The sequence below is a fragment of the Tachyglossus aculeatus genome, chromosome 22 (genome assembly GCF_015852505.1).
Source record: "Tachyglossus aculeatus isolate mTacAcu1 chromosome 22, mTacAcu1.pri, whole genome shotgun sequence".
NCBI classification, from domain to species: Eukaryota; Metazoa; Chordata; class Mammalia; order Monotremata; family Tachyglossidae; genus Tachyglossus; species Tachyglossus aculeatus.
The window spans coordinates 15,677,818-15,693,242 of record NC_052087.1 but is presented as its reverse complement, the minus strand read 5'-3'; the positions used below and the strand labels follow the sequence as shown (position 1 = coordinate 15,693,242).

The window sequence follows — 15,425 nt, the reverse complement described above, 5'->3', positions numbered from 1 at the left end:
GAACTACACTGAGGAGGAAAACAGGGGTGGGAAGCAGAAGATAGAGGAGTCATGTTGAACTAATGTTGATCACGTTGAACTTGAAAAATGACTTTCTGCTTGGAAGCCAAACTGCGATCGTGTTAGGGGCAATGCGGCAGAACTAAAATATCGCAAAAGTAGTTTATTCAAGTTCACATCAATAAGCATCACAACCGAGCAGAGATCTGATTTCTTCACTACATGTGGCCCCGTGGAACCGCAGAGTCCTTGACACATAACCAACTGAGAGAGAGAGGCGGGGATGTGAGCGGGTGTGTATACACACGCGCGTGTGGTGTGTGTGTGTGTGTGTGTGTGTGTGTGTGTGTGTGTGTGTGTGTGTGTGTGTGGTCGCTCTGGGACGTGAAGGGAGCAAACCAGCTCCAAGTCACAGCTATCCTTCCTATCTCCCATCCCCTTAGTACCCCTCCCTCACTAACCCCTTTCTTCCTGCTGATGACTGAGTACATTCACGGGCGATTCAGGAGACTTACCTGTCCTGGGAGAAGAGGACAGGATGGCGTTGACTCCAAACTTCAGAAAGGTGGACTCATTAGCGGAGGAGACGGAAGTTTGAGGGGAACACCCTCGGCGGCTGCCGGAGGTGGAGGAGCTGACAAGGTCTGATGCCACCGTGTCTGTCATGGCTGTGGTGGTTCCTGAAGTTGGAGGGGAAAGGCTGGGCGGGGGGACGGTCCGGGGTAGGTAGCTGGCCGGCCTGCTGATCCTGATCAGATCTTCCACCAAGAAGCTGGAATGACTAGAAAATGCCGTTTGCAAAGTCTGCGGCAGCGTTAAAGTAGGAGTGGGCCGCAGGAGGCTGGGATACACGGCTGGAGGAGCTATTAAACTAGGGAACATCATCGCAATAGTTTGGAGGAATAACCCTTATTCAAAACGTCCAGGGAGAAACCCTTTCTTCCCCACCCCCCGAACCTCCTCTCCCGCTTTGCAAACTTCTGTAGTAAAGATCCAACTAGCAAGTCTGACAAGAGTTCTACTTGCCCTTCCTACGAGATGAAGGGTTTTATAGTGGTCAGCCTGCTAAAGCTCTTTCAAAAGTGACAGCTCGAACAATGAGGTTCAACAAAGTTCTCCACTTGAGCTTCATTCATCGGAGGCTTTAGACGCTCTGATTGGTGCAGGGGTGCAATTTATGATTGGATTAGACTTCATAAGCAAGCAATACACAATGGCCTTGTAACAAAGAAAGTGTAGTCATCAATTTTGCATATTGACCGCCTCTTTGGAATATAGTACTCCAAAGAATCTCAGCGGGGTTTTTGTTCAGAAGCAACACACACAGGCTAATTAAATGCCTATTTAAAAGTTTCAAATGACATCTTGCCTCATAGAAAAGGAATTATTTAAAGAAAGCACTAAATTTATTTGCTGCTCCCCTGCTGAGATTAGAAAATAAATCAGTAAATATGCATACAAGCTCATCTCCAGGTTGTCAAATAAAAAAGGGTGGGGGGGTAGAGGGAAAAAAGTAAGTAAAATTAGAGTAGTAGCTAAACCCAAAATTCTTAAATGGGTCATCTGACAAATATGTATAAAATTTGACTTCCTGGGATAGCTCATAAATATATGTGTCCTTTTTTGCCCCGGAGCTTGTCTCGTTTTAATTAAGTGCAGCAAAATGTGTCATGTTCTAAAAAACACGAAGCCCGCAGAAAATTGAGTTGCGGTTTTTATTTATTCATTTATTTCACTTTTTAGACAGCATCTAAAGGAGGATCTAGAGGGGAAAAAAGAAAACCTTTGGAAATCCAACTTCTGATGAAGAGCAGGAGACTGGCTCTTGAAGTGCAGAAACTGTGTCAATCGTATTCCAATCCCAAGAAAAACTGGGGCAAAGCGGGGAATTCTGCATGAAATGCTCTTTATTTTTTTTCCTCTAGTATAAAAGAGAAATATCCTTTTTGCAACCAAAAGTCCATTGTGATTATTTAGCCGCCGCTCCCCCAGCAGTAGGGTTTTGAAATGTCTTGATCCTAAAAAATAAAAACACTCTTCCGTGTTGCTTTTAAAAACTCTTCGGCATGTCTGCAATATGCTTCGTTACTCCTCTTCACTCCCGTGTACAGAAAACCACGAAGAAACCTCGCACTCTCATCCCTAGTATTGCCTAATCAAGAAAAGAGATAAATCAAAATATTCTGAATTACGCCCTAAAACGGAGTTCTCCAGAAGCCAATTGCTCTTCCCTTTGGTAGATGAATGGAGGAATGTGGTGAAGTTGGTTTTTACCTGATTTCCCTGCGAAAGGATATAACAGATGTGTTAAACGTCCCATTCATTTCTTCAGTGTTTCTGAACCTTCCCAAAGAGAAGTGTGCAGCTTCGCCATGCTGCCCTTATCCTATTAACCATGAACTGTCACCTTCAGCTGTTTTCCCTTTTTGCTTTTCCAACACAAAGCTTTCTCAAAAATCTTATTAACCAGCTTTATTTCTTTCGATGGTTTTGTTCGGGCGTTTTGTGTCGATTATCTCCATGTCGCTGCTTTAACCATTCAATAAAAGTGCATCTGCGATTTATATCACATTAGGCCAGAAAGAGCCTACTAAAGCGCTCCCTTGATTCAAATTAGAACGTTATTTATTGCGGGCTTCTGAGGACACGAATTAATAATCGAAAATGATACTGTGCTGGCTAGTTTAGCAAGATGCCACTCCGGGGAGGAAATCAGGGGCTGGGTTGCGAGGGGTAGGGGGAGCAGTTTAAATTTAGAAGAGGATATTTGTGTATGGGGAATTCATGTGAGTAAAATTGAGGTCCCGGGAAAGAGGAGAGGGCACAGAGGGAGTGGGAGGAGACGGATATCTGTTTAAGAACTTCAAGAATATTCTACTTTTGATGTTTTGCAGTAAAACGAGAGGAAAAAATCATCGTAAGATTTACAGAACAGTCCTAACTCCGATCTAATGCGAGGGCCTGTGAAACACCTGTTCCTGGGTGAACCCACGAATTACCTTTGAGCAGCGACTCGCGGTGGCAGTGGATAATCTTATTTCTGATCGGTAGGATACCACCCTGCTTTTTGCATCTACTACCTACGTGCCCCCTCCCCATCCACCCCCACACCCCCACACATTCTTACCTCCACCCCCCACCCTCACACACACACACACACACACACACACACACACACACACACACACACTCGCCCCCCGCCTCTCTTTTCTTTCGAAGGTAGTGGCTGGTTCCTGCGGTCTCTAGTATGTTGCGGGGAGAAAAAAAAGGGCAGTTTTAAAGGGGAGGCAGGGCCCAGGGGGCCCTTTCACGTCAGTCGCCGTCCCCAAGCCCTGCTCATCTCCAAACAGTTCCATTTTTACAGCCATTATCCCGCCCATTGAGATCGGTGACTCCTTTCTTTACCTATACACTGGGGGCATTTGGCCTCACTATAGACCGACTGCTGCTAATTTCTCTGCGCTTAAAAAGGGGGACTGACATTTTTTGGAAGGTTGGGTCAGATCCATGCTGAGACCCACGTGGACCCAGTTTCTTGGGGTCTGGCCCAGTGGCCCCATGAGAAAGCACCAGAGAAGGCTGCGGGGGAGGACTGGGCTGGGTTGGCGGGAGTGGAGAAGAGTGGTGAGAGAGACACCTCCTAAAAGCGAATATGGATCATAAGGAACCAAGAAATCGCACCAAAGGATCTTATTTTAAGTGATCCCCTTGGAAGTTTCTTTTCAAAGTCAGTGATGGCTGAAGGGGTGGCGGGCCCTGGCGTCTGGAGCTAAGACCTGTGACTAATGGCATTTGACCCTGTGCCCGTGGGTTTGTGCTTGCTGCCATCCATTTTAATGTCGTTATCTTCAAATTTATTTCGAAGTCACTCGCGTTCTTTGTCTCGAAGTTTTTTCTTTCTGTCTTCTTTAAAAAAAAAAGAAAAAGAAAAGAAAGGTGGTGGGGAGGGAGGGGGGTGCTGAGTTGAAAGGGCGAAGTCTGGGATGGTCCGCGTGTGCCTTCCCCCAACGCTGCCAAGCGAGGGACGGAGAGAGGAAGGGCGGGAAGCAGGGAGGGAGGGACGAAGGCACTTTCTAGCTCCGAAGTTGCTGGATCCCTTCATATTGATTTGTTGGGCGCTTCCCCTTCTCCCTCCTCACCCTCCTGGGGCTTAGGAGCTCGCGTGGAGCTCGTCTCTTGGGGTGGCGGCGGCCAGTAGATTCAGTGGGGCAGGTCTGGCCTCGGGGTGTGTCGAGAGGGGAGGTCCGGAAGGGATGAGCTATTTGGGGAGCTCACGCAGGAGGCAGGGCCCTCCTGACTCCTGCTCCATCCCAGCCGGTTGGAGAGAGGAGGGAGGGGGAGATTTATCAGAGAGAAAGAAAGGAGAAAAAACAACTGAGCAGCTTTCCAGGTGCCTAGGGATCTCCAGCGTGCCCATCCTGCCCCACTGCTCGGGACGGGTGGTCTCCTGCCCTGAGGGTCTCTATACAGTGAAGTAAAATGGAGTGACAAGCAGTGACAACTTAGGAAGGTGCACAGGGGCCGGAGGGCTAGTGGCCAGCTCCTATCTCCCGGGCCCTGTGCGTGTCCGGGGCTGGACGGGCTGGGTGGGCAGAGTTTCCTCCCCTCCTCTTCCCTCCCCGGCCCCGTGGGCATCAGGGGTCCCTGGGGGGTCCCCCCACCTCGTCCCTACATGGGAAGCAGCGTGGCTTAGTGGAAAGAACCCGGGCTTGGCAGTCATCATCATCATCATCAATCGTATTTATTGAGCGCTTACTGTGTGCAGAGCACTGTACTAAGCGCTTGGGAAGTACAAGTTGGCAACACATAGAGACAGTCCCTACCCAACAGTGGGCTCACAGTCTAAAAGGGGGAGACAGAGAACAAAACCAAACATATTAACAAAATAAAATAGAATAGATATGTACAAGTAAAATAAATAAATAAATAGAGTAATAAATATGTACAAATATATACATATATACAGGTGCTGTGGGGAAGGGAAGGAGGTAAGATGGGGGGATGGAGATGGGGATGAGGGGGAGAAGAAGGAAGGGGCTCAGTCTGGGAAGGCCTCCTGGAGTAGGTGAGCTCTCAGTAGGGCCTTGAAGGGAGGAAGTGAGCTAGCTTGGCGGATGGGCAGAGGGAGGGCATTCCAGGCCCGGGGGATGACGTGGGCCGGGGGCCGATGGCGGGACAGGCGAGAACGAGGTACGGTGAGGAGATTAGCGGCAGAGGAGCGGAGGGTGCGGGCTGGGCTGGAGAAGAAGAGAAGGGAGGTGAGGTAGGAGGGGGCGAGGTGATGGACAGCCTTGAAGCCCAGGGTGAGGAGTTTCTGCCTGATGCGCAGATTGATTGGTAGCCACTGGAGATTTTTGAGGAGGGGAGTAACATGCCCAGAGCGTTTCTGGACAAAGACAATCCGGGCAGCAGCATGAAGTATGGATTGAAGTGGGGAGAGACACGAGGATGGGAGAAGGCTGATGCAGTCAGAGATCGTGGGGTTCTAATCCCGGCTCCGCCACTTGTCAGCTGTGTGACTTTGGGCAAGTCATCTCACTTCTCCGTGCCTCAGTTACCTAATCTGTAAAACGGGGATTAAGACTGTGACCCCCACGTGGGACAACCTAATTACCTTGTATCTCCACCAGCGCTTAGAACAGTGCTTGGCACATAGTAAGCGCTTAACAAATACAATTATTATTATTATTATTATTGTTGTTAACCCCTGGTCTCTGGGCCTCTGTGGCCGCAGGAGGATTTTGCCGAGTGCTGGGGCTGGCGCTGGGTGCTGGGGCTGGATGCTGGGGTCTGGGTGCTGGGTGCTGTGGCCTGGTCCCGAGTGAGCCCCGCTAAGAAAGTCGCCTAAAGCGCTCACCTTCAAGCTCGCCACAAGGAACCGTCCCCACGGGCCGCTCAAAGCCTTTTCTAGGTTCCCCCATCCACCTCCTCCCTCGACTTCCACCCCTTTTTTTCCTTGAAAATCCTTCTATTGTGCCAATCAAGCAGATGGTTTGCAGGAAATATAGCCTGGCCCCGGTGACCGAAACTAATTTTAACTAGCTTTCCAAGCCTGAAACGTTTGTTTTGCTCTTACAAAATAGCCCCCAAAACAGCTGGCAAGGGTGAATTAAACCCATTAAAGACACATTTATAAGAAATTATATTCACATAGATTGCTCTAACCCCCTTGTGTGCCTAAGAGGGGAGATGTGGAGCATTCAGATGAAAATGTCGCCGAACACTACCCTCCTTAACACAGCCTGAAAGTCTCAAAACATTTTACTAAATAGATTAACTTGACTATTGTTTTGCATCACATTTATCAGCTTCATTAAGTGAATAGCTGAACAAATATATTACGCATGCATGAAAAGCTCTTTTGGGGGCAGCCTTATTGTATCCTCAGCCCTGACAGGTGGTTAACTGTGTGTTGTGTTTTTTGTGTTGTGTTTAGTTTTGGATTTTTTTTTTTCTTAACGTGAAGAAAGGGGATCTCGGTTAGAGCGCTCGGTCCAGCCCGGAGCGGGAGACCTGAAGGCGTGATTTTCCTTTTCTGCCTTCTCCCATTCCCCGTGGGGCTCAACGGCGCACGTTTTGGGAACCGAGGCCATAGGGTCCATTCCCGTCAGAAGTAATTAAAGTTCATTTCGGGGAATGTGGAGTCGGAGGCTTGATTCCCCCCAGGGACCCTGTCGGCGGAGAGGTTTGCAGACACGGATCAAAACTTCTGGACGAAATTTCTTTCCAACAAGAACTACGGACTTTTTTTCCCCCTAATTCTTTGCCTTCTTGTCTTCCAGTTGGGTTGTGCGTCTTTCTCAGTCTCCGCAGCAGGGTGATTCCCTCCCTTTCGGAGATACGTCAGCTAAGCTGCTTCAGTCCGTTATCCTTTTGGCTTTTCACACTTATTTAGGTTTGTCCCTTTGATTTACGATCAAACAAATCCTCACTCCGCACCCTCCACTCCAAACGCTGTATCAGCATTAAGATTCCCTGCTCTCGCCCACTCCTAATTGCCCCAGCTCCAGACTCCAGAACTCAGGCTCACAACCTCCCTTCAATCCTTTGGTCTCTCCAACACCGCTACCTCCCTCCCCTCCCACCCCTCCCGTCCAAATCAACACCCCAGATTCCCAGTTCCAAATTTTCAGCTCTCAAACTGAACTTCTCATCTCCATATCCCCAGCTTCAGCCTCTCAGATCTGTTTTCAGATTCTAGAACTCAGCTCCTTCAGATTCAGCCTACACATGCCTAGGCCTCCTGATCCAGTCTTCCACAACCCCAGATCCAGCCTCCCCATTCCCAGACCTCCAGTCCAGTTTCCATACTCCCATACCCGCAGGGCCAGCTCCCCTAGATTTGGTCTTCACATTTCTAGACGCCCAGATCCAGCTTCTACATTCCCAGGTCTCAGTCCAGCCTCTCTACTCCCAAGCACCCCGATTCAACTTCCACCCTTCCAGATCCCCCAAATCCAGCCTCCACATTCCCAGACCTCTAGTCCGGGCTTCACACTCCCTGGCCCCCAGATTCAGTCTTGACACAATCAGCCCTAGTCTCTGAGACCTCAGTTCTCAAATCCTACACTCCCAACTCCCTCTTTAGATCCAACCCCTCAGATCTAGGCTCCACACATCTTGCAGGCACCAGGCACTTTCCCCTTTCCCTAACCCCTGCCAGATTCATCATTCCAGAAACTCAGACCCCATATTCCAAGCTCCAAAATCCCAGTCCCAAGACTCCACTCTCCAGTTGGGAGAGGCTGGAAAGTTGCACTGACCCTTGCTTCAGAGGAGATCAAGGCAGGATGGGAAGGATGAGATAGGAGAGGACAAAAGTGACCTGGGTGTTAGCTCTGTTTATCACTTTCCCAGGGGACTGGAGAGTGTCACATTTAATTGAGGGTGGTTCTCACCCCAGTACCCATCCCAAGCTGCTTTCCTATTTTCCAAGGGACCAGTCCCTCACCCAGAACCTTGTTTCCTGGGATTTCTGATTAATTTCTGTTTGATGCCATTGTTGAATGTGGCACTTACATCTGCCATTCAAGGTCTTGGGGTCTTTTAACTACCTACTGAAGGTCTTAATAACAAGGCCTACTAGGGAGGACTTTTAACTCACAAGCATATTGGGACAGTGCAGGTGTCGCTTAGTACAGTGCTTTGCACACAGTAAGTGCTCAATAAATGCAATTGAATTAATGAGTGAACACAGGTGCACTGGAGATGTGCCCTGCACTATTCCCTGATGTCCCTTAAGATGGGAGAACCCCATACCAATCACTGAAGCCAAGTTAAGTCACTCCTTGTCCCCCAGCTTGAATATCTCCTTATTTCTAGGGCTTGACCATCTTGTTGACATTAGTTTTGGAATGGACTCTCATTAAGTGGATGTAAAGCTATGGGAAAATGTATCCCATGACACTGTGATTCATGATTTAGCCACATTTTTGAGGAATATAAATCAGTTGTATTGTTTGCTTGTAATTGGAATTGAAGACGGGGAATACAGGGCTCTCTCACCAATACTGACAGAGATATTCTCAGTCGGTAACTAAGGTGAGGTTTAGGACAGTGGCACTGCAGCACAGTCTTCCTTCTCCTATTGATGTCCAAAATCCTCAAATGGGTGGTATATACCTGTTAGCTCCATCTCTTTTCCTCTAGCTCTAGCTTCACGGCCCTCTACAGTCTGGTTTCCACTGGCTTCACTCTACGGAGACCACTCTCTCTAAGGTCAGCAGTGACCTCCTTTTTTGACAAATCTAATGAATTCTCCTCCATCCTAATCCTTCTTGACCTCCCAGATGTCTTTGATACTGTCTTTGGAAACACTATCTAACCTTGAGAAGCAGCAACCTATAGAAGAACCTATGAGAAGCAGCATGGCATAGTGGAAAGATTGTGGGGCCGGGAGCCAGAAGGACCTGGGTTCTAATCCTGGATCTGCCGCTTGTCTGTCACTTCTCTGTGCCTCATTTACCTCATCTGTAAAATGGGAATTGACTGTGAGCCCTACATGGTACAGGGACTGCATCCAACCTGATAAACTTATATCTACCCCCAGTGTTTAGAACAGTGCTTGGCACATAGTAAATACCATCATCATCCTAAACTTTGGTTTTTCTGACACACTCATCTCCTGATTCTTTTCCTCCCTCTCTGGCTGATCATTCTCTGTCTCTTTCACCAGCTCTTCCTTTGCCTCTCAATCCTTAATTCTGGGTATCTGTCAAGGCTCAGTTCTGGGCCCCCTTCTCTTCTCAATCTATGTTCATTCCCTTGGGAAAGTCATCCACTACCTCGGCTTCAACTGCCACCTCTCTGACAATGACTCCCAAATCTACCTCACTAGGTCTGGCTTCTCTTCTCTGCAATCTCACCATATCATCCTTCTTCCAGAATATTTCTATATGGATGCCCTTCCAGCACATTTAGTGCAACATAGCCAAAACTGATCTCCTCTTTCTTTTTCCCCAAATCATGTTTTCCACCTAACTTTCTCATCCTGCATTTCCATCAGAAAGTCTAGGTTTCATTCCCAAAATAAGGGGTTTCATTAAAAAATGTGGAGATCCCTTCCTTGGTTCCTATTATAATGTGGCAAACACCAAGGTAAAGGAAGCAAAGCACACTCTGGACACACTAGACACACTCTCTCCTCTCAGAGTCATTCTTAGGGGTGGTGGGCCTCAGTAGGGGATAGAACTATTTAGCCATGTAGTAAGTAGTCCTTCTCCTAATCACCCCCATCTGAATTAAGCCCATGATTCAGTGGTTCCAAGGATGATTTGTTTCTCACAGACAGCCCCATTCTCCTGAGCTAAGCAGCGCTCTACTACACACGGAGGAATGAGGAAAGACTCTAAATCAGCATTGTGATTCACCCTCCTCTACCCAGGGCTCGGCCTGTTCCTGTCCTAATGGCTGAGCAATATGGGGGGGGAGAGGGGTTAAGTCCAGAGATTGTTATCTTTGGGACACTTAAATAGTGCTTGCAAAATTTCTGTCCCTGTATTAGCCCTGTTGTTGATCCTGGGAAAAGGGCACAAACTCTGGGAATTGGGAGACCTGGGTTCTGGTCCTGCTCTGCAAGTAGAGGAATGCCTGCTTGGACTGGGCTATGGAAGGTGAAATTTTCCAAGTGAAGAACCTCCTTGAGATGTTTTCTCCAGGTACCTGGCTAATGTGGGTGGCAAAGATCACAGTGGATATCTAGGCAACCACTTTCTGGGGTTTGGAACTATTATATATCAGTGGCATTATGCAGTAGTCACCAGTCATAAATGGGTTCTACATGTGGAAAATCCAAAAACCGGTGCATGAACTTTGTCATCTGCTGTTCCTCTTCTTACCTGTTTGTTTGCTGCATTCTGTGCCACAATGGAAGATAACTGACAGACAGATGAGAAAGTGTGAGTAGCACTGCATAAACCACCAGTACTGCCAGTCCTAGCCCAGTGTGGGCAGGGATTCTCTCTCTTTATTTCTGAATTGTACTTTCCAAGCACTTAGTACAGTGTTCAGCGCTCACTAAATATGATTGAATGAATAAATGAAGCCTCAGGACCAAGGATCATCCATCCTCCTTGAGGAGAGAGCATTTTTTGTAATAATCATAAGTCTATTTAGACTCCAGAGAAAGCAACTTTTTTTCTCTTCCTTCCTGAAGCATCATTCTTGTTTGTTTGTTTTTGTTTATGTTATTTGTTGAGCAATTACTGTGTGCCAGGCACTGTACTAAGCAGTGGGGTAGATAAAAACTAATCAGGTTGGACACCGTCCCTGTTCCTCGTGGGGCTCACAGCTGTAATTCCTATTTTACAGATGAGGAAACTGGGACCCAGAGAAGTGAAGTTATTTGCCCAAGGTTACACAGCAGACAAGTGGCAAATCTGGGATTAGAACCCAGGAAGTTTTGACTCCCGGGCCCATGCTCTCTCCAATAGCCAATGCTTTTCAGTAAATACATCACAGCAAATGTATGGCCATGGGTCTTCTAAAGGTCAATCTGATCCTAAATACCCTTGTGAATGAACCCAAAACTGGACTTGTGGACAACTTACTGAATATGGAGAGAGGAAAGCTAGTAATAAAAGAATATTTTTAGCACTTAGCCAGACTGCAAAAAAGCATGGGAGTGGTACAGGAGTGCGGATGGAGAATAGCATGTAGTGTGAAGTGGAATGGAGTGACTGCAAAATAGAAAGGACAGAAGAGCCTATACAAATATACTGACCCTTACCTGAGATCGTCAGCTTTGGAATGCTGGGAAGCAAAAGGAGCAGATGGACCCATTTGGAGCACAACTATCATAGATCAATCAATAAATCCTATTTCTTGAGCACTTACTGTGTGTAGAGCACGGTTAGCGCTTGGGAGAGTACAATGCAACAGCATTGGTAGACATTCCCTGCCCATTAGAAGTTTCCAGTGTAGAGGGGGAGACCGACTCTAAAATAAATTATGCATATGTGTGGGGCTGAAGGTGGGGTGAGTAAATAACAATGATGGTATTTGTTAAGCACTTACTGTGTGCCAAGCACTGTTCTAAGCTCTGGGGAAGATGCAAGGTAATCAGGTTGTCCCACGTGGGGCACACAGTGTTAAAAGGGTATAAATCCAAATGCAAGGGTGACACAGAAGAAAGAGGGAATAGGGGAAGTGAGGGCTTAGTCAGAGAAAGCCTTTCAGAGAAAATATGATTTTAATAAGGCTTTGAAGGTGGGGAGAGTGATAATCTGGTAGATAAGAAAGGGGAGGTAATCAGGTTGTCCCACGAGGGGTTCAGTTTTAATCCTGATTTTACAGATGCAGTAACTGAGGCACAGAGAAGGTAAGTGACTTGTTCAAAGTCACATAGCTGACAAGTGGTGGAATCAGGATTAGAACCCATGACCTCCGACTCCCAAGACCATGCTCTTTCCACTAAGCCATGTTGCCTCTTAGCTTAGCTTAACTCATCTTAACTTCTCTGTGTTTCTGTTACCTCATTTGTAAAATGGGAATGAAGACTGTGAATCCCACATGGAACAACCTGATTACCTTGTATCTACCCCATTACTTAGAACAGTGCTTGGCACTTAGTAAGTGCTTAACAAATACCATTATAATTATTATATATGGGCAGAAGAAGAGAGGTTAATTGAGGATAATCAGTCAATCATATTTTTTGAGTGTTTATTCTGTGCAGAGCCCTGTACTTAGCAATTGTGAGAGTACAATAGAATTAGCAGACACATTCCCTGCCCATAACAAGCTAGGGCTCCTGGCTTGTGAGACAGGGAGGGTGGTGGTTGTTGTCTACAGAGATGGGAAAGTCATGCAGAGGACAGTGTTTGGGTGTTAAAGTGAAGAGTTCTATTCTGGGCATGTTAAGTTTTCTATGTCAACAGGACATCCAAGTAAAGATGTCCTGAAGGCAAGAGGAAATATGAGACTGCAGAGAAGGAGAGAGATTGGCGTAGAAAATTTGGGAATCAACTGCATAAAGGTGATAGTTGAAGTCAAGGGATTGAATGAGTTCTTCAAGGGAGTGTGTGTAGGTGGAGACTAAAAGGGACCAAGAACTAAGCCTTGGGGGACTCCCACAGTTAGAGGTGGAGTGACAGAGAAGGAGCATGAGAAAGAGATCAAGAATGACTGGCCAGAGATAGGAGGAGAGAACAGTGTCAGTGAAGTCAAGGTTAGATAATGTTTTCAGAAGGGGGTGTAGATGGGGGTGTCACTCTGAGCAAAGACATCATGCATAATCGTTGCCCATTAATTTGGCAGATGTGGCCCAGATCTGATGGACTCTCTTGGTGCCCACAATTTAAAGGCCTTAGTTACAAAGACTTTGGGACTGAGAACCTACAAGAAGGAACTGACTATAGTGCCCAGTGGATCTGGCAAACAGCAGTCACAGCTGCTCACCAGAGAATAGGGTATGCAAACACTTCAGGGGAAAGGACTCTAAGCCATCATCAGACTTTTCAACACCAATTGTAACTACATGAATAGTAAAAGAAACAGCAGAGGAATCCTTGATTACAAGAAACAATTGGTTGGGTTGGGTTTTTCCATAAACAGTGAAATACTGTGAACGGCAACTAAAGGAGCCCTTCATTGATATACTTGCTCACAGCCTCCTTAATTGTTTAAGTTTAAGTGAGAAGTTCTTATGCCCATGAAAGAAAAACTGATTTGGTTCCAAGAAGATTAAAAAAAGGTACATAGCAAGTCTATTGACTTCCTTTTAATTCCTAAAGAGGAATGATTCCCATTATTACATTTTTATTTTTAGAGAACAGCAACAACAACAAAATATTAAGACTCACTTTTAGCACAGATAGGAACAGAGAAAGAGGTAGGAAGAGAGAAAGAGAGAGAGACTTGTGTATTCTCACTACTATAACAACATTCAAAGCAATGACTTTTAGTTTGGAAGGTACTAAAGCAGTAATCACTATCTTTGTTTGACATTCTATGCCCCACCCGACACAATTGCTAGTCTGGGCAAAGCTGTACACTATGAAAAATTGCTCTGCCAGTTCTCAGTGGCAAAATCTTGGTAACTGGCCCATACCTGGTCCATCATTTTCTGTCAGGAGACTTCATCGAATACACCACTGCTGCCTAATCAGGAAATTTTATTATCACTCTGCTTCAGCAATCTGAATTTGAGACTTCCACATCTCATCTGAGTGTATAGGAGCAATGGACATGGTAGAGGAAGGAAAAACAGGTTAACTGGTCTATGTGTTCTCAAAACAGAATTTAGGCACAAACCAGCTGCAGAACTGAGAGTGGAGCAAGTCAAAACTCCCTCATGCTGGACAGCAGTGTGGCATGGGACAGAATCAAGAGCGGAGACTCAAGTTTACTGGGAGGAAGGAGGCAATGGTAAAACACTTCTGTATTTTAACAAGAAAATTCCATGGATACATGACAGCATAAGACAAGACAAGAGGTTAGGGTAAGTTAGGCTCATTGTAGCTGGGAAAACCAAAAGAGGGGACTCAGTAGGAGAGGCAAGAACTAGTGAGATTGATGATATGGGGGGAAAAGTAACACAGCCAGAAAACAGCAAAGGGCAGCAAAGGGAAGATAGAGAGGAGAGACTTGAAGACCTTAGGGGCCCCACAGAGTTGTTGTGGGTTTCAACTTAGTACTAGCCACAAAACACTTAGCCACTGAATCCACCCGTTCACATAAATAACTTCGGAACCTTCCCAGTCACTCAACTGGGTTACTAGTTACAGGACACTACTATTCATCCAAAGAGTTATTAATTATTGTTCTCAACTAAAGATAGTCTCATTTCTTCCTTCTTTCAAATTTCAGATAAGCCAAAAATTTCACAATTTTAATAGGAATTCAGTGATGACAAGAAATCTTGTTAATAGCTATAAAAAAAATCAGCATTTTGAAGGAGAAGAAAATAAAGCCTAGAATGAGTGATTTGATTAGAAGAGTTCCTTTTTGCCTACTAATCTAATTATTGAGGTAGGAGCTTTTAAAACTGAACAGTTTCCATTGAAAGGATTTTTCTCCCACCTGGTAGATTGTGTAGCCAAGCTCTTAAGTGCTCACAGTTTTAAAGAAGGAGGGAAAATCTTTGTAAAAAAATACCAGGTTTCAATGAGGGAAGTGCAAAGAATTTAGTGGTTGTCAAGATGAGTTTTGGATAAGGGTGCAACTTAAAATGTGGGTTCAGTTTGCTCCAACTTCAGGTCAGAGTAGCCTGGAAAAATCTGTGAAGATTTTTTTTAAGTTAATAAGCGTTTTTTTAAAAAAAGGATCCGTGGGGATAATATCCATTAAAGTAGATACGTTGGGTTTTTTTTTTCAGGGCTCTCACTGGCTGGCTTTGAAAGGGCAGCTTTGAATGAACAGCCCAGCGAAGCTGTATTTTGAACTGTTTTTTTAGTCCTTGATTCCTACAAACAAAATAAAGTACCTTGTCGAATAGGGCCCATTGAGGAGAGATGATGGGTTAAGAGTGGGGGTACGAGGTGGCAGCGTGGGTGCTTGTTTATCAAGGAGAAGTTGTCAGTTGTTCCTGGAGCCAGTGAAAGGAAAGACGCCAAAGTGTGATGGCTGGGGTAGCATTGATGGGAGGTAACGCAGTAATCGGATTGAAAGTGAGCCATGGTATTTATGTCAGTTCACATTTCGTCAAATGAATAATATGAGGTTTCCACCTAGCTGAGACTTTGGCCTAGGGGTCCAGCTAAAAAGCATCCAGGCCTCATTGGATTCAAATATAAATTAATTCTCACTGGATCATTGGCTGATTAATCTATTTGCATAATAGTAGAAAAAATGGGTATGCACGTTTGTGTTTTTTTGCAGGGATTTGGACAAGAAAAGTTTCAAATTCAATTAAAATAATATTGTGGGAGAAGTCAGAGAAGCCAAAACATAAGGCTGCATAAGGAGGCAGGAACTGTTTTCTGGGC

The 15,425-nt window shown here is 45.8% G+C and overlaps 1 protein-coding gene across 1 annotated transcript in view; it reads right to left on the bottom strand.

Annotated features, from left to right (window-relative positions):
- The window catches only part of DBX1 (developing brain homeobox 1), a 5,304-nt gene extending 4,419 nt beyond the window's left edge, over positions 1-885 (bottom strand). The window contains exon 1 of the mRNA XM_038765176.1: positions 516-885. Coding sequence (XP_038621104.1) covers positions 516-885 — 370 coding nt within the window. The remainder of the gene's footprint in view (positions 1-515) is intronic.
- Positions 886-15,425: the final 14,540 nt, after the last annotated feature.